Genomic DNA, 20,047 nt, shown 5'->3' with positions numbered 1-20,047 from the left:
TATTACTTCTTAGGATACCCTCTCAGCCACATTCCGTCTAAGTGTACATACAGCATTCACCCAAATGGACCACATTCTGAGCTATGAAACAAACCTCAACACATTTAAAAGGATTGAAATCATGGAAAGCGTGTTCTCTGATCACGAAAGAGTTAAATTAGAAACCAGTAACACAAAGTTATCTGGAAAATCCCCCAATTTGGATATTAAACAACACATTTCTTTTTTGTTTTTGTTTTTTGTTTTTGCTTTTGTTTTTTGAGACGGAGTCTCGCTGTGTCACCCAGGCTGGAGTGCAGTGGCACCATCTCAGCTCACTGCAACCTCTGCCTCTGGGGTTCAAGTGATTCTCCTGCCTCAGCCTCCCAAGTAGCTGGGACTACAGGCATGTGCCATCATGCCTGGCTAATTTTTGTATTTTTAGTAGAGTTGGAGTTTCACCATGTTGGCCAGGCTGGTCTCCAAGTCCTGGGCTCAAGTGATCTACCCGCCTCAGCCTCCCAAAGCGCTGGGATTACAGGCATGAGCCACCATGCCTGGTCAACACATTTCTAAATAACACATGGGTTACAGATACGTCACAAGGAAAATCAGAAATCCATTGAACTGAATGAGAATGAAAACATAACATTGCAAGGTGTGTGGGATACAGCTAAAGCAGTGCTTAGTGATAAAACTGATAGGATTATATGCCTACGTTAGAATCAAGACAGATTTTGAATCAGTAAAATAAGCTTAGGAAACCAGAAAATGAATAGCAAGTTTCACCCAAAGCAAGCACAAGGAAGGAAAAAAAAAGGATAAGAACAGAAATCAATGAAACTGAAAATAGAAAAACAATGGATAAAATCAATGAAATAAAAGGATCAACAACATTGGTAATACTCTAGCCAAAATAATTAAGAGAAAGAGATAAGTCATAAATTATCATTATCAGAAAATGAATAAGAAGGCATCTTTATAGACTTTGCAGATGTATAAAGGATAATAAGGGAACATTATGAACAATTTTATGTCAATATATTTGGTAATTTAGATGAAATTGACATATTATTTGAAAGGTGCAAATGACCAAGTATCACTCAAGAAGAAACACATAGCCCAAATACTGTAGTCTCATACCTATTCTTTGAAAATTAAATTCATGGCTTATTTTCAAAAACCACAACTTCCCACAAAGAAAATTCCAGGCTCACATGGCTTCACCGGAAAAATTCTATCCAACATTTAAAGAAGAGTTAATACCAATTTAACACAAACCTGTGTTTGAGTCTTCTGAATGCAAGATACTGAAATAAAGGCTCTATGAGAAAAACTCACCTGGAAATATTCAGTAAGTATTGTTCACCCAGATGTGCTAGTTTTGTGTGTTCACAAAAATGATTTTCCAACAGGAAAACTCTTATCTTCATTTGGATCAGAGGAAGGAGGACAACCCCTGAGCCTTTCCAGGAGTCAACCTCTCCCTTCCTGCTTATGGAGAATCCACTCCCGCAGCATCTCCTCCCCACGTGTCTACTCTCGGCCGCAGGGGATTTACCCTCAGGTCCTTGGCCTGGGTCTCCATGTGCCTCATCTGCTCCAGAAGCCCCGCGCTGGCACTCAGGCCCTGCAGCTGAGACTTGACCAGGTGGAGCTGCTCGCCCATGGTGGCCAGGTCGTTCAGGAGGGTCATCACACAGCTGTCGCAATCTGTAGGGGCCACAATCAAAGGCAAATGTGCTGCGGGGGGAGCCGCGGGACTGCGAAAAGACCACAAGTGCTATGCAGCCCAGTTGGTATGCACGCAGATCATCACGGGTGACAACCACAGCCCTGGCCTTCTCAGGGATGGATGTGGATTCTGAAAAAAGGAGAGCCCTGTGCACAGGGAGCATTTTAGAAATGGAGATTCCATGCAACTGGTTGCTTACTTTACACATAAGGAAAATAATAATAGCCCTCATCTATGGGATACTTGCAATTTACCAGGCATTGTGATAAGACATTTACAAGCATTTCCCTAATATCCCTATAAGGTAGGTCTAGTTATCATGTTAACTTAGCAAATGATGAAACTGAGGCTTGGAGAAGCAGGGTCCCCTGCTGTGAAGGTCATACAGAGAGAAGCTGATTTGACCCTAAGTAGTCCTTCCACCTCCTCCCACCCTTACTTCCCCAGACTGGAAACTGCATAACCCACCATGGGGCTCACATATCTTAAACCAAAGCCCACAACTTGGAAAGGAGGAGGAAGGGCTTTCTTTTCTCACCATCACATTCTTCTGCAGGGCTACTATCTTTGGGTTCTTGGTTCATGCAGTCTAAAATCAGAAAATAACCAAAGAAGACATAGTTATTAAACTTACTTTTCATCTGCTCTTTAACTTGGTTTTCAGAAAAGCTAGTTTTGCAAAGTTTTATTAGTTTAGTGCAAAAGTAATTGTGGTTTTCACCATTTTAAGTAATGGCAAAACCCACAATTACTTTTGCACCACCAACCTAATAGACACCCAACTACCCAGCATCACTAGCTCTTCTTTTTCCCTCCCTCACCCATGCCAGTGCCCAGGAAGCCTTCTCATCTCCCAGCAGGCTCGCTGCAGGAACTGCTTTTGTGGCCTCCCTATTATATATTCAATTCCTTCACTACAAAGGTCAACTCTATAAAGGGTCATGTTTTCTTATCAAATCAAACCTCTCGATCATTCGCATTAGGGCTTTCTTCATTGGAGAGCCTCTTGTATGTTCATGCTGCTTCTGGCATCATTCAAGAACATTGTGCAAACATTCACTGAGCACCTTTGAGCATTTACAGTGTGACAGAGCCCCATGCTAGCTGCTGGAAATACAAAGATATCAAGACAAAATCCCTGCTGCTCTGTGACTTAACAGTCCCATGAAACACGGGGGGCAGACAAGTTACAAAACAGTGTGACAGATGTGGTGATAGTGATGGGCATACAACGTCAGTGGGCCCACACCACCAACTACAGCACATATAAGCTGAGTTTTTGTTTTTGTTTTTTTTGGCTGGTGGGGAGGGGGGAGTCTCACTCTCTCACCCAGGTTGGACTGCAGTGGTGCGATGTCAGCTCACTGCAATCTCTGCCTCCCAGATTCAACCGATTCTCCTGCCTCAGCCTCCCAAGTAGCTGAGACTACAGGCGCGCACCACGATGCCTGGCTAATTTTTGTATTTTTAGTAGAGACGGGGTTTCACCATATTGGCCGGGCTGGATAAGCTGAGTTTTGAGGTTCTCAGCTACAGTAAAGCCTGCTGGTCAACCCTGGGCATTCTTGACCCCTTCCACATGTACTCTTTTGCCCATGCCATGCATTCTGACATTGACATGTCCTCTCACTTCCCCCTGAACAAACTATCTACCTTCACAACAGCAAAACTCTATGCTTAACATTTTCCTGGACAAGCTGCAAGAGGCTTTCACATCTGTTATTCTCACCAGCCAATAACATTCCACACTTTGTGTGTATATACAGACATTTTAAACCACATTTACTTTTAATTGTAAAAAATAATATAAATTAATTATGGAAAATATGGGGAAGTCAGAAAAATGAGATAAAAGCATCATCCTTGATCCTGCCACTCAAAGACAATGTTCCCTTTATAAATATTTGTATACATTTGAATTTATTATATATAATCATGGGTTCCTTTTTAAAAAAAGCCTTACTTGCTTTTTTTTTTTTTTTTTGAGACAGAGTTTCACTCTTGTCGCCCAAGCTGGAGTGCAGTGGTGCTATCTCAGCTCACTGCAACCTCTGCCTCCTGGGTTCAAGCGATTCTCCTGCCTCAGCCTCCCGAGTAGCTGAGATTACAGGCATCTGCCACCACATCCAGCTAATTTTTGTATTTTTAGTAGAGACAGGGTTTCCCCATGTTGGCAAGGCTGGTCTCAAACTCCTGACCTCAGGTGATCCACCCACCTCAGCCTCCCAAAGTGCTGGGATTACAGGCATGAGCCACCATGCCCAGCCATTTGCTCTTATATGTATATATTGTGATACTTCTATTTCCTCAGTTAGTCTGTAAATGGCTTCTGGCCAGCAAGCATGGTCTTGTTTCCTTGACAATTTTCAACAGCAGCCTGAATAGTTTATGGGGGACTAGGCTTCTCTGGATGATTGATTTATTAGTGGAATTTTCCTAACAAGCTTGCATTTTGACCACCAAGGAATGTGTCCCTTATTAGTTGAAGAAAAAAAAAAAGAATAAAAAACAACAACAACAAAACTCTAACAGGAATAAGCAAGTCTCATACATAAGCATTTTCTTCCATTTTGGGAACAAATAGTTACTATCCTCATTTCATGTTGCTGATTTTTGTTACTGGTGTGGGGGAAATGAGGGTTGCAGAGGCATTAGTCTGGTGAGTAAGCTGTGTGTGATGTTGAAGCTTCTTGAATACCTCCAGTGACAGGAGAAATTGCCTCCTTTTAAAGCAATCTGTTTCATCTTTAAACATTAGACACTTCTTCCTTAGAATCATTTAAAATAGAGCTTCCTCTTGCTTCTACTCTTTGCTCTAAGTTCTGTCCCTTATGTCTCAGAGAACAAGACCAACCCTTTCCCACATGCCAGCCTAACAAACATGTCCTTTCCAGCTCTTCCTTTCACTGCCCTGGTCAATCCTTCCTCGTGTGACACAGTTCCACATCCCTTCAGAGTCTTACTCTCTTTCTGAACAACTATAGCTCTTCTATTGTCTTCTAAAGATGTAACTAACTCTCACGTGAGGACTTACATGAGCAGTGTGCCATGGACCCCGGCTTTAGACAATGGAACTCAGTGAAAACAGTACGAGCTATCTTAGGGGCCACACCGCACTCTAACCTACCCTGCACTGACTGCTGATGACAACCTTAAGCTTTTTTACACCTCCTGCTACTAAGCCAGTTACCACTTATCACATAGCTAAAGGTTTATTTATTTTTTCCACTCAAATACAGGACCACACCCTTATCCTTAACATCATTTTTTCTGGTTGAATTGGCCCATCATTCCAGACTGTTGAGGCCCTTCTGAATTCTGAATGTCATGGGAGGCACTTACTATTGGAGAAGACCAGGGAATTTCACCCCAAAATATGGCACCCTGGTGGGCTGATTATTTTACATTGAAGGCCCTTGGAGACCAGCAGATGCCGGAAAAAACTTTACTCTGATACCCACTTATCTTCCCAACATTCAGACTTGCCAAAAATGAAAACAAACTACTTCTGGTTTCCTCCATGAGTTTTCATTAACTTAACTCATATTTCAGGGAGAAAGATTGAAGTCTGTCAACACACCTGGACAGACTCTTGTCACAAACCATTGTCTGTTCTGTGGGCCCAAAAGATTTTGTCCCAGGCCTCACTATATGTTCTCCGAGTCCATTGAGTCAGCCTAAAAATCATTTACCATTCCCCTTAAAATCATTCACATTTCCGCATCTCTCTTTCCCCTAAGAAGAAGGGTACATAAGCATCTGTGCCCCACTGGGTTATTGGGTAATCATTGTCCTGTGATTCTCCTGTGTTACACACATTAAAATAAAATTGTGTATGCCTTTTCTCCTATTAATCTGCCTTTTGTCCACTGATTTTCTGTAAACCTTCTGTAGGTGAAGGGGAAGTTTTCCCTTGGTCCCTTTACTGTTCTTCCCAACTTTGTGTCATCTGATAAATGGGTAGGCATGCTTTCTATATTTCCATCCAAATAAAAAATGTGGAGCCAAGGATGAAGTCCTGAGGCATGACAATAAATACCCCATTCTAGACTGGCATTAATCCATTTACTCTGCATTCCTTTGGGGATAGTCACTTGACCAGCTGGAATCCACATATCCAGGGTTTAGTTCTTCAACTTGTCCATAAATATAAGATGAAAGATTTTATCTAAGTGTTTGGTGTCATACTACATCAATAGCATTTTCCTGATTAATCCTATTAATATTCTGTCAAAGAAGGAAAAGGATAGTCTTCCTTTTTGTTCCAAGTTGCTCCTAATAAACCATACTAACTCCTGCTAATTATCTTTTTCTTGGTGTATAAAATCCACCCCAATTACCCACCCACATCCCAGAACATGTACTGCTGTAAGATAAAGGTATTTCAATTTCTTCAGACACACACGGGAAAGCTGATGAGACAATAACCCTATAATATCAAAGGGAGATCTCAGCAAAATCACCAAAGTAGGATCTGAAGTTATTTTGGTTATAATTAGGTAAGTTTTCAAAACAATTCACTTTTTTAAAAAAAAAAGTGCATTGAAACAGGTTATTCACCAAAGCTGAAAATACTATCTAAGCATTCCCAGGTTTGTCAAAACAAGGGGACAGCTTGCTGGCTGGAATTGTGTATTATGCATCCTGGGGACAGCTTGCTGGCTGGAATTGTGTATTATGCATCCTGAAGATGTGTGCTTGGGTTCTTAGGCTGTTAAGTTATACCAGCTTTATAAATGCAAGTTAGCAGGGGTGTGGGTCGGCCTTACCTCCAGTCAGGGGATGACAGCTGCCTAGCTGGCCATTGCTGTTACAACTGCATGGTTGGCAGCTACCTCCGAATTTCTGGGGATTCCCGAAATATCCCGGTGCACACCTACACAAAATATAGAGAGGAGGAGAAACACCCAAATAACTCATCGCTTATCCCAACCAATTTTCTCAATCTCTAGCTCTCTGTTTGGGATATTGTAACCCAATGGGCGGAAGACCGACACAGATCTGCAAGAATGAATATATCTCAATACAGAGGTATTTACCCCTTGAATTGTCTCACAGAAATAAATTTGAAGTAAGATCCATATAATTTCCAATTTTTTGAATGAGGGAGGACTTTCTTAATATTTCGTATTGCATTATTTCTTCCTTCCTTTCCTTCCTTCCCTTCCTTTCCTTCCTTCCTTCCTCCCTTCCTCCCTCCCTTCCTCTCTCCCTCCCTTCCTTCCTCCCTCCCTCCCCCCCTTCCCTTCCTCTTCTCTTCTTTTCTTTTTTCCTTTCCTTTCCTTTTTCTTTCTTTCTTTCTCTCTTTTCTTTCTTTCTTTCTCTCTTTTCTTTCTTTCTTTTCTTTCTTGACAGTCTTACTCTGTTCTCCAGGCTGGCGTACAGTGGCACAATCACAGCTCACTGCAACCTCGAACTTCTGCACTCAAGCAATCCTTCTGTCTCAGCCTCCCAAGAAACTCAGACCACAGGTGCATGCCACCATTCCTGGCTAATTTTTTAATTTTTAGTAGAGATGAGGTCTTGCTATATTGCCCAGACTGGTCTTGAACTTCTGGGCTCAAGCAATCCTTCTACCTCAGCCTCCCAAAAAACTGGAACTACAGGTGCATGCCACCAGGCCTGGCTAATTTTTTAATTTTTAGCAGAGATAAAGTCTTGCTATGTTGCCCAGACTGGTCTTGAACTCCTGGGCTCAAGTGATCCTCCTGCCTCAGTATCTAAAGTGCTGGGATTACAGGCATGAACCACTGCACCTGGCCTGCACTATGTCAAGTCTGCATAATTCATATTTGCACTAATTGCTGCCGCGCTGTATATAATGACTCTTAAACAACTGAGAGCAGTTACAGCTGCTACCTTTGGCCCTGAGCCTTTGTTATTCTAGATAGTATAGTAATGAGAACTCATTACTGGTTTACAAGTTTAAAGATCACATTTCCTTGATTCTTTGATTTAAAAAAAAAAAAAGTCAAATAAGCACATATTCATGCTCCTGGAGTTGGGATGTCAATTACAATATTTCCATTAACAAAGTTCCACTCCCCATCCAGTCACCCCCAAATTGTCATTAAACTGATGTGTGGTGTCTTATCATCAATTGACTTGATAGACTCAAGGGAATGTGGTATTTACCTCATTTCCCCAAATTTAAGCACTGCATCAAAAAAAATTAGGCAATTCCAATACACGTTACCATGTACTTCCAATATACTTCACCAATGTATTACCATGGATACACTGTTGATATAATGTAAAGGATCAGTAAGATCTGGCTGGAATCCTATCTCCACTACTTACGAGTGTGATCTTGGGCTGTTGCTGTAACCCTCTGTGCTTCAGTTTCTTTACCGGTCTCCCCAACAGCCCCCATGAAACTATAAGCTCCATGAAGATGTGGAGTTTTGGGCTGTTTTGCTCACTGATATATCCCTACGGTCACCTGGCACATATTCATTCATTTGTTGAATGAATAAGTGAGTGGACTAATAATACCTATTTTGCTCAGTGAATATGAGATAATGTAATAAAGAATCTAGTGTAATATCTGCACATAACAGACAATGAAGGGTAGCTATTGTGATAAGACATGACAAAATATTCATCTTCTAATTGGCATCATGTGAAATTATTACAAGAAAGCAGAAGGCCCATGTATCCCCTAATAATCCAGAAGGTAACTAGGCTGAGGTGGCCTATTTAAGTCTACTAAGCAGGGTGGTCATATACTAATAATAGGGCTTTACTTTGTGACTGGCTTGGTATTCTACCTAACAGATCATGTTATGCAGAAGCTCTGTGTTCTAGAATACTTTATTTTTGATGTCTTTCTTACCTACATCTAAACTTCCCATGTAATAGATGCATAATTACAAAGTACCTTATATTTAAATCACAGAAATATTCAGGAAGTTCGATTCTACTTCTTCCTTACTCTTGCAAAGCATTACTTACTGGTTACAAGAAATAACTGGTTCTCCTATTCTCAATTTATGGCAGTGGCTAAACACAAAGGACTGAAGTACAACCTCCTGATTTCACGAATGACATTGGTACAACAAATAAAGAGCAGAAAATAGGCTTGTCATGTGTGGCCCTGGGTGTCTGACGGAGAAGAGGGGGTAAGAGCATGCATGGGCTGGAAAGCCTTTGCGAAACCCTCCCCACAGCTGGCCGCTCTGGCTTCTATCCAGCTAGTCTCCTGCATAATCTATATTCCTGCTTTTCACCCTTGACTGTCCTTGTGTTTATCATTGTGTAGTTAATCACTAGTGCCAGGAACGATGTCTGGGTGCTGTGTCTAACAAATGAAAAATGTTGACATAAAATGGCATTTATCCATGAAAAAGCTTCAAAAAAATTTTTAAAGAAATAATAGCTTGTTTTCTTGAGACATCAGATATAACAAACATCAGCTGAGAGAAGTACTGTTAATTAAAAATTTTGCCTGCCAAATGGATGTCTCACCGAGCCTGTTGCTGTTTAATGCTTCATTGTTTGTGAAGAGCCATAAAGAGGATGAAATTAGGACGCCTCTCCCAGGTGTTAGTCCCCTGTGGCTTTTAAACCTCAGAGCCTAGAATCCTTTCCCACTCCCCACATCCTTCCCTTCTCGCTGGTTGGATATACCTCCTAATTGCAGCTCAGCTTAGCCCAGTTCTCCCATCTCTCACTATTTTAATGGCATGTTTTGATGTCTGTCCACCACTGGACTGGAAAGCCCTTGAGGACACTGTCTGTGCTGTTTGTTAATGTGCCTCCAGTACTTAGCACTGTGCCAGACATATATATACTAGGACCTCCATACATTTTTCATTGAAAGAATAACTGAATAAGTGTAAGGCAAGTGTGAGAAATGCTCCTTTTGCTGAAATGGAAAATAGAAAACAGAAGAACCTTCCATTACCATCTTTTGCCATAGAATTGGGCTCCTTAGCTGCTGCTCAGTGTCCCCAGTCTAAGGCAGTCCCCATCTCCTACACATGGCAAGTGTCTTCCAGCCCCTTGGGCTTTTCTGCCTTGCTTCCCCAACCTAACCTGCCCCCCACTTCCATCTTCTGGCTCCACTGGGTTCTAGTCACCCCTTGGACCTACCAAAGTCCTACCTTATCCATAAACATTTCAGATAACCCCAGTCTAGGGTGGTTATGCCTTACTCGAAATCTGGTTGAATTCATTTTCCGGTTAAAAAAAAATTAGTCAAACTCTTTTAAAGTTTAAACAAAACAATGTAAATTAAAATGATACACAATTTTTCTCTATCAAATTGGCTTTTTTTTTTTTTCTGTTGCCCAGGCTGGAATGCAGTAGTGCGATCATAGCTCACTGCAGCCTCGAACTCCTGAGCTCAAATGGTTCTCCTACCTCAGCATCCCAAGTAGCTGGGACCACAGGCACACACCACCACACTTAGCTAATTAAAAAAAAAAAATTATGGAGATGAGGTCTCTCTATGCTGCCCAGGTTGGTCTCTAACCTCTGGATCACATGAAATAATCCTCCCACCTTGGCCTCCCAAAGTGCTGGGATTACAAGTTTGAGCCACCATGCTTGGCCCTAATTGGCAAATATTTAAAATATTGATCCTTTCCAATATCCATTGTGGTAGGTAGTCACTCATTCTCTTTTGCTGCTGTAAGAATATAAACTTTTCTGGAGGGCAATTTTGCAAAAAGTATTAAAAGCCTGGAAAACCTATCCTCTGACCCAAAGAATCCACTTTTACAATTATACCTTGAGGATATGCATACACAAATATTAAGCTGCAAGGATTTAATTTTAGTGTTGCTTTAAATGGAGAATAGTAAAAGGATCTCCAAGACCAAGTGTAGGGGATTATGGAAACCCAGTGGAAATTTTTGGTCATTGATGTGATGTTATCAGTGAATACTTACTGATATGGAAAGATATTACTAACATAGTATTAGATAAGAAAACAAGTCAAAACAGAAAGTAAAACAGGAATCTACTTTTTTTTTTAAGGGTTCACACATTTAGAAATGATTTGTAGGAACATACAGCCAGCTTTTTAACAGTGGCTTTCTGTAGACAAAATGATTATGAATAGGATTGTATGTGAAAGCGTTTGAGTACACAGGACTAGGTTGTAGGGGGGCCCTCACTGGTTCTCTGCTCATTTGTTTTTCATCATTTTATAATAAATATGTATTGATTTTATGAGGAAGTTATTTTAAATTTTAAAATATGTAAACCATATGATTCATTTTTCATACTGTTACTTTCCCAAATATGTGTGTGCTTTCTTCTCAGCTAGGTTATAAGTATCTTTTATATCTTTCTCAGTACTTGGCAGTGTCCTATGCATAGTGGCTAATCATGAAAATTGCCCGTGAATAACTAAAGCTTGGTTCTGCGGCCGTTTGTCATTAATTTTACAGTTTCCATTCCACAACATTTGTTATTTTGTTTCACAAACATTACCGAATACCTATTATGTGAACAGTACCATTCTTGGAACCAGGGATTCCGAAATAAACAAGACACAGATTGTCCTGAAAGTCTTCAAAATATAGTGTGGGGATAGAGGGGTGTGTGTGGGGTGGGGGTGGGGGGGTGGGGGGGCTATCTAGGCTAGGGCTGTGGATATGTGTGTGTACGGAAGAGTGTAGACAGTTGTACATGTGTACAGGTAAGTAGGGATACGTTGAGGGCAGGTGTATGTGGAGATACGTGGAAGGGACATGTTGAAATAGGGGGTATGCAGAGATCATTGTGGAGGAGGGGTAGGTAGGGAGGTGTCGGGGGTTGAGGTACACAGGGGTGCGTGTTGGGGGGATGTAGGTAGAGCTACTTGTGGGTGAGTGTATGTGTTGTGCCTCATTCTCAGTTTTCTGAAACGTACAAAGCAGGAAAGAGAACGATATTAATGATTTATTAGGTGAGCAGTCTTTTATTTTTCCCAAGAGACCTTTTTCCAGGCCTCAGTCAAACTCCCAGCCCCACCCCTAGCTCTGCGCCAGCACCTGGCAGCCCCACCCACAGCCCTCCCCGCCCCCTCTGCAGGCTGAGGGGGGAGGGGCGCCCACCTTACCTTTCACACTGTGTTCCTGTGTACCCAGCTTTGCAGGAGCACCGCACGTCTCCCCCATTCACCACACAGCCGGTGGCAAAGCTTGAAAGAAGACAGAAAAAGGCCCCATCAAAAACACAGATCGATAGGATTTATGCTTATTTTTTACCACAAAGGACTGGCTTGCATTAAGTGAGCACTGAAACCCAGGGTCTGGTTACTTTGTGTGAAGAAAATTTTGCCCATCAAGACTTGGAGAGATAATGATGAATGATCTCAGCCGACACAGGGCAATTTTGGTGAGCAAGGACTGAAGGCATTTATTTTATTTGTTCCTTGGGGAAGAGCATTTTTTCCCCTTAAGACAGAGCAGAGTAACTCACTTTGGAAGAGATGATTACAACAGCATTTTTCCAGGAATAACAAGGAAGGAGTAAAACAAGTCTAGGCAGAAAAAAGAACAGAGAGTTCTGATTCTTTAAAAAAAACGTTCTCCTTGTTGATTCTAGTTCTTTTCTATCAGGCACATTGCCTTCTGGGAAGAAAAGTCGGTGGGGAGGCCAGGCCCTGGAGCCCCCTAAAGATGCACAGAGGCCACTCGCCTGCCTCGGCATTTCTGTGGGCACAATCATTGCTGATTCTTACTTTTTTTTCAAACCAAGTTGTGGAATTTTGATCCCTTTTCTTTTAGCTCCAAAGTGGTGATATTTTACACTTGATCTTAGCCAAAAGGCTGAGAAGCAATAAGTGATGATATTTTAGAAGCAGCTTTAAACACACACACACACACACACACACACACACACACACACACACACACACACACACACACACACACCAAAGAGACCATGAAAAAGCCCTGTTGTCTGCCACTGGACACGACACTGATGACATCTGAGGGAATATCACTCCATTTGCTGGTAAGAGAATGCCTGTTTAGGAAGCCTCTCAAAAGACAGTTAGACATTGGTCAGCACTATTAATATTGCAGGAAGGAGAAATAGATACAAATAGAGTTTTACTGATAAATTCAAAGACCTACGTGTTACTTCAACTTATGGAAGCTGGAAGCTGACCTTGATGCTACTACGCTTTGCAAACGAAAATGAAAAACTTTTTCCAGGCACCCCAGTGGAAATCTTGCTGCTTTCTACTTTTGCCAGCTTCTCTGCAAACAAGTCTGGGCAAGCTCAAGTGATTGATCCCTTGACAAATAAAGCTGCAGGATGGGGCGGGCTTCACGAGCATCAAAGACATAGACAGCAAAGCAGGGTGAGCATTCCAAATAGGTCTCTCCAGAGAAGCCACACTTGGCACATGACTTCTGATGATGTTAGGACTTGGCCTATGTGTCTGTTAAGGGCTGATATAGGCCTGCCTTTGTGATCCACACTTGTTTCTGAGTCTATGTACTAGTGAGACGTTCTCAGTATCTTCTTGATTTTCTAAACAACTCTTGCATCACTTAGTTTGTTACGTCATTCTTTGCTTGGGCCCACAGTGAACCCTTTGTGATGAGTAAGGATATGACAAAGTGCCACACTTAAGGAGAGAGGGGGTTACCTTGAAAACACAGCGGTGGATTCCTACCTATGTAGTCTATTGGTCACTCTGGAGCCTGAATGAGAGCTCAGATCACTCAGTGGCTCAGAACTGTCCCAAAATTTTCATCGCACTGAGGATAAGATCCAGATGTTTGACCACAGCCTGCAGGGTTCTGCAGGATCTGGGTCCTGGTTGCTCCACCAACCTCACCTCTGGCCCTCTTCACACTGCACTTCTGCCACTCCTGCCTTCTCACTGCCCTTGAACACATCGTCACAGGCCTTTTCCTTCTGTTTCATCCTTGTCTAGGAGCCTCGTGGCCAAAATACTGCCATGGCTTCCTCTAACTTCAGGCCTCCTTGGCCACCCCTCTAAAGCAGCCACCCCCTCACTGTCAGTGACACAGCCTATTGCAGAAAATGTCATCTCTATCTCCAGTTATACTTCTTACTGATTAGTGTGTGTATTTATTGAGTGTGATGACTCCCACCCTTTCTCTCCCTCCCTGCCACACTCTAGGTCAAGCCCCAGGAGAACAGGGACTGCCTCTGTCTTCTTCCTTCAGCTTCCTCATCACATAGATAGGGCTGAGGCCTGGCCCTGTCATGGGTGCTCAAAAAGTAGCTGCTTAGCCACTGAATGAACAGTAAAAGAAAAGAGGGAAAGAAAAGCCTGGAAGTATACAACTTGGAAAGACGGTTTCTGTTTGTTTTCTTTTTTTTTTTTTTTTAACATGGAGTCTCGCTCTCTCGCCCAGGCTGGAGTGCAGTGGTACAATCTCGACTCACTACAGCCTCTGCCTCCTGGGTTCAAGCGATTCTCCTGCCTCAGCCTCCCGAATAGCTGGATTACAAGGTAATTTTTGCATTTTCAGTAGAGACGGGGTTTCACCATGTTGGCCAGGCTGGTCTCGAACTCCTGACCTCAAGTGATCCGCCCTCATCGGCCCTCTAAAGTGCTGGGATTACAGGCATGAGCCACCGCACCCGGCCTATTCATTTGTTTTCTTATATGTTGTGTTTGTTCATTTTAATATCACAGCTTTATTGAGATATAATTTACATATCATGCAATTCATCATGTAAACTGTACAATTCAGTGGCTTATAGTATATTCACAGAATTGTACAACCACCAATCAATTTGAAAATGTTTTCATCCCTTCAAAAAGAAATCCCAGACCCTTTGGCAATCACTTCCCATTCTCCCCACCTGCTCTCCCACCCCTAGTCCTAGGCAGCCACCAAACGACTTTGGGTCCCTGTAGGTTATGTCAAGCTGCTACGGTACCTGTTGGTGTGAGGACATGGGCAGGCCCTGCAGGATCCATGGACGGCGTTGCCATAGTAGCCCTCCTGGCAGCGTTCACAGTGCTCTCCCTCCGTGTTGTGCTGACAGTTCTGGGGACAGGTGAACAGCACAATTCACAGCAGCCAGTACAGTCCCTACTTCTGAGATTATTGTAATCTTACTTAGTCACACGACTAGAACTCAAGTCCTCTGACTTTGCAGTGATATCAGCTCCTCTAACCATGTATTTTCCCTATCCCTTTTAATCACTGCTGGTGTTAGAAAAGAGGGGTAAGTGTCCTTCCCTCAGTGACGCGGTGCTTAACATTAGCAGCGCGACATAGTGGGGACAAGCCAGCTGAGTCTCCATCCCACTCCAGCATCTCAAGGCCACGGAGTCCTGGGGCAAGATCCTTTCAATTGTATCAATTTTACTTATATCAATTTTACTAGTGTATGATTTACATACAATTATAATTTTCTCAAAATGTAGTTAGGATAATGTCCACTTTCTAAGGCTGTTGGGAGGATTTAAAAAAGCAAGTGTACTAAGCTCTTGGGAAATGTAAATTCTTTTCTTTCTTCCCCTTAGCACTGCTTTACCCTCATTTTACTTCATGGTTCACCTAACAATGATATACTGAAGAGTGATATTATTGAAATGAGTTCTTAACACAGAATTTGTTAAAACAATAAAAAATTGCACAGTATCTGAAGAAAATACTCAACTGAATTCCAGTGTCCCAAAGAGGCAAGAAATTAATGTTATCTAAGCTTTTTATTTATGTAAATCCAATTATTTTCACATCAAAGTTGCTGTCTAATGAAATTTGTTCTTCAGTAAAGTGTTGAGATGAAATAATTTTGCAACCAAGTGGTCTATTGAGACAAAACCTAGTGGATTGGGTCAAATTTGTTTATTTTCTTGGTGTTACCCTAGCAAAAAAGATCTAAATGCACAGAAACATCCAGGAAAACTCCCCTTGCTGTTGGCATTTGCTAATATGGAGACACTTTGTGTTAATTTTATGGGCTGGAATAAGTATAATTTTAAACATTTGCCTATGTATTTTACTTCTGTATGCAGAGGTGTTGCTTGAGTAGGAAACTTTAATGAGTGTCAGGGGTTTTGTGTTTTGCTTTTTTATTTTGTTTTGTTTTCAGACAGATTCTTGTGCTGTTGCCCGGGCTGGAGTGCAATGGCCTAGTCTCAGCTCACTGCAACCTCTGCCTCCTGGGTTCAAGTGATTCTCCTGCCTCAGCCTCCCGAGTAGCTGGGATTACAGGCACCCACCACCACGCTCAGCTAATTTTTGTACTTTTAGTAAAGACAGGGTTTCACCATGTTGGCCAGGATGGTCTCAAACTCCTGACTTCATGATTCGCCCGCCTCGGCCTCCCAAAGTGCTGGGATTATAGGCATGAGCCATCGCGCCCAGCCATGAGTGTGAGTTTTTAAATAATATCTGAAGGTAGATTGGGAAAAGCAATATACGTTTATATCCCAAGAGGACATGGTTTGTTCATAATGAAAAAGGTTGCCCTTCCATCATAAACGTGGTCAGTTTGTCCAGATTGAGCAAATCCATCCGTCACTAACCTTTGAGTAACTGAAAATTACACAAAACACTAAGATGTTAAAATATCCTTTCATTTTTTTCCCAGCTATAAAATTGTGCTATAAACATAAGATATTAGTATTTCAGAGCATGTGGAGGGGCTTTAAAGTAGGCTGCTGCTCACGTGTTTACATTTGCTTATCATCAGAAAGCTCACCCCTATCCAGAATCCTTCCTTCCCCAAATCTCACTGCACTATGGGTCCAGACTCCTTGAGGTCTGGACACTGGGAACAATCTTCCTTGCAGTTGATTAGCTCCACAGAGGAGTCCTCTCACGGGTGACTGAGGAGGACACCAGCGGCTTCCCTCACCCTCACCCAGTCTTCAGCTGCCCTGACTCTCTCATAAGACATCAGTCCTTTGGAACTAATACTTTTCCATTTTAGTTCTCTTTCTCTTTTAATCCAAATGACAATTTAAAAGTAGAACATGACTGTATAGATATATTTCAGTCCTGTGTCTACTTAGCTCTGAGACTGAACACATTGGAGAAGCAAGAATGTACAGATGCAAGAATTGAGGTGAGGACATCCGTATCCTACTAAAATCACTCTGAATACTGGTCCTTCACAGGGGTGAGAGGAGAGGATCAAGGAAGAGTGTCAAAACCCGTGTTGCTTGACAAAGTCCCTTAAAAATATGTGAGAAACCCTTCACTGTCAGTTGAGAGTGGCCACCTTGGAAACTGTCCTCAGTCCTGCAAACTTGGAGCACCTCCCTTCAGGTTCCTTGTGTTTTACTGTGAATAAATAAATGAACGAATGCTGCAGAAGCCCACGTCCACTCCCACGGCATGTGCTCTCCTAGCTCCATTTGTCACCAAATATCTATTAGGCATTTACTATATGCCCAACTATGCTAGGCTCTAGTGATGTAAAGAAGGGTTGGTCCCTCGACTCAGGGTACATGTAGTCCTGTGAATAGACGTATTCAATATCACATGGAAAATAGGACACAAGTGTGCCAGCATCCCACGAGAGCAGGAGGAGGGGCTTCCTGCGAGGGCCGCAGAAGGACAGGGATTCACTGAGCGCAGAAGTGAGGGAAGGGCATTCCAGGCACAGGGGACACAGCGTGCAGAACCTCAGTCTCACAATAGCATGGCAGTGTGTGGAGGGAATGAAAAGCAAAGGGCGTGCCCAAGGCAGAAGTGCAAGGGGGCGGGATGCAGCTGGAAAGAGCCCCCAATACTGTGCTAAGGGTCGTGGGCTTCTTCCTTCTGTGAGCCTCAGAGGAGCACCATGTCAGCTGTGAATTTCAGATAAATCATTTGGAAATTCCATTGCAACTGCAGAGGGGAAGATGGGCTCAAGTAGCAGAAAATAAAAGAAGGAAGATGAAGAAAGAAGACAGAAAAAGAAAAGGGGAGGGAAATGGGAATGGAGAGGAAAATAAGGGGTGACGGGGATAGTAGAGAGGAAGGGGAATTGGGGGGAGAGGAGAAAATATGGGGAGAAATTGGGGCAATGAGAAGAGGGAGAGATGGGGGTCTCAGCACATAGGAGGAGGCCATCATCGCAGGTCCCTCTGGATGGTGGCACCCACATCACCCGCTACTCCTGCCCTTGACACTGGACACCTACTGCTGTACTGGCAAAAAGTTGGGCTACTTATCTTTTCAAACTTCAGAGTCTATTCTTGAAATATCTTGAAGATTTGCACCTGGGTGAAGGTCCTGATGTTAAACATTTACTTTGGACCTTGAGAGGTGGAGGTCAATTTGCAGTGAAATCAGCCAGAAGGCCCGTTTGATATTCAAATGTACTGGATTTCCTCTTTACTGTTCTTTGAGAACGAGGAATGCATTCTCAGCTTCCATGCAGTAGACACAATTCAGGGCAGCATCAGCACTCAGGACTTGCCATGGAGCTGTTAGCTGAGTGCAGACACGGGCTCTGTGTGTGTGTGCGTGTGTGTGTGAGTGTGTACACACATACACATTGCCTACTAGACAGCAAGCCTCGTGAGTGTAGGGATTAGGTCTGATGATTTTTAACTCCAGCACTTGGCTCAGTACCTGCCACACTAGCAAATGCTCAGTGAGGATTTCCTGAATGAAGAGTCTCTGGCGGCCACATGGACATTAGGGACAAGTGAAGACAGAACTACAAAAAAAAGAAAATGGGAAAGAAAATCTCGTTTGATTAAAATATGAATTATGACTCTCACAAGTTTTCCTTTCAGTGGGTGACTACAGAAAAAAACCCTCCCTTTGTTCTTTGGCAGCTTTCATAAGATGGGCTTGACATCTGGCAATGGTTCACTGATAACATATTTATTCTTGTTTTTGTTTTTGTTTTGTTTTGTTTTTTAGACAGAGTCTTGCTCTGTCACCCAGGCTGGAGTGCAGTGGCGCGATCATTGCAAGCTCCGCCTCCCGGGTTCACGCCATTCTCGTGCCTCAGCCTCCCAAGTAGCTGGGACTACAGGCGCCCACCACCATGCCCAGAAAATTTTTTGTATTTTTTAGTAGAGACAGGGTTTCACCATGTTAGCCAGAATGGTCTCGAACTCCTGACCTCGTGATTCACCTGCCTCAGCCTCCCAAAGTGCTGGGATTACAGGCATGAGCCACCGTGCCCGGCCAACGTATTTATTCTTAATTAAAGCATCTACTCGTGTTACACAAAACATACAATATCAAACATGAACTATTCTATAGGAATACTAACGAGCTGGAAAACAGTATTTCCCAACACCTTTTACTCTTTTTGAATTTATAAGATTACAGTCCAACAAAATATTCTATCAGGTGGCTCTTCACAACAATTTCCTCTTCTAGCCTGTCCCATCTTGCAGAGGAAGTGGTTCCCTGGGCCACGGTGAACGAGCTTAATACGGTCTAGGAACTCATACTTGAAACACACTCTAGCTGCATTACACAATACAAAGAAACTTTGTGCCAGAGGAGTGCATTTCCAAAAGGGCACAACACAACTGAAGCCCTGTATTCCTGGAGTATGCTCCCTCTTTTTCACTGTCCATTTTCCTCACTGGGGAGGCCCTGGTTACCAAGAAGAACTCTAATGAAACAAAAGAAAAAAGCCGAATAAAAAAGGTTCTGCTTCAGGATGCATAAGAAAAATTTCCTAAGAAACTAATTTTAGGTAGAAGAATTTTATAAAATATTCCAAAATAAGATCATGTTCCAGTGGATATGCTGTAGTCATCCAAGACAGCCTTGAGGCCATGAGAAAATATAGTCAATATAGGGAACAGGCAGGCAGAGGATGTTGTGAGGACGGGAGGGGTGAGCAGCACTTTCCCTTCCCCACGACCTCCCTCATCTGTCTTCTCCAAGCCCCACTCTGTCTTGGCAATAGTGAAGCTTGTGTTGGACTGATTTCTGTTTGTTGTTGTTGTTGTTGTTGTTTATGGTGTGGGGGTGGATGGAATGCAGACCGAGTTTTGTTCTTGTTGCCCAGGCTGCAGTGCAGTGGCACGATCTCGGCTCAGTGCAACCTCTGCCTCCAGGGTTCAAGCAATTCTCCTGCCTCAGTCTCCTGAGTAGCTGGGATTACAGGCACCTGCCACCATGCCCAGCTGATGTTGGACTGATTTCTTATGAGCCTTGAGCCCTCCTCAAATCCCCTTCTCCCTGGCTGCTTTCTTGAGTTACTGGACATCTAACAGCAACAAGCCCCCCTCCTGTAACTTCCTGCCGCCCCAACAAAATTGGGACCCAAAGTAGTGGCTTGGATTAGTTTTGTCCTGGCAAGAGTTAACTTCCAAGGTCCACCCATTACTATCATTTCACGAAGGAGAGATTTAGAAGCTAAAGTGTAACTTAATTGCTCAGACCGCAGCGCTCTTTTAATGGTGCATGTTAAAATGGAGGAGAAAACGAA

At 42.8% G+C, this 20,047-nt stretch overlaps 1 protein-coding gene across 2 annotated transcripts in view; it reads right to left on the bottom strand.

Annotated features, from left to right (window-relative positions):
• LAMA3 (laminin subunit alpha 3) overlaps window positions 1-20,047 on the bottom strand; it is a 261,658-nt gene that overhangs the window by 58,332 nt on the left and 183,279 nt on the right. For both annotated transcript variants that reach the window (XM_031003750.3, XM_004059245.5), the window contains 5 exons: window positions 14,579-14,688; window positions 11,766-11,846; window positions 6,484-6,590; window positions 2,253-2,303; window positions 1,541-1,692 (listed from right to left, as the gene is read on the bottom strand). In XM_031003750.3, coding sequence (XP_030859610.2) covers window positions 1,541-1,692; window positions 2,253-2,303; window positions 6,484-6,590; window positions 11,766-11,846; window positions 14,579-14,688 — 501 coding nt within the window. The remainder of the gene's footprint in view (window positions 1-1,540; window positions 1,693-2,252; window positions 2,304-6,483; window positions 6,591-11,765; window positions 11,847-14,578; window positions 14,689-20,047) is intronic.

The sequence above is a fragment of the Gorilla gorilla genome, chromosome 17, assembly GCF_029281585.2.
Source record: "Gorilla gorilla gorilla isolate KB3781 chromosome 17, NHGRI_mGorGor1-v2.1_pri, whole genome shotgun sequence".
NCBI classification, from domain to species: domain Eukaryota; kingdom Metazoa; phylum Chordata; class Mammalia; order Primates; family Hominidae; genus Gorilla; species Gorilla gorilla.
This window is presented reverse-complemented; position numbering and strand designations above follow the sequence as displayed.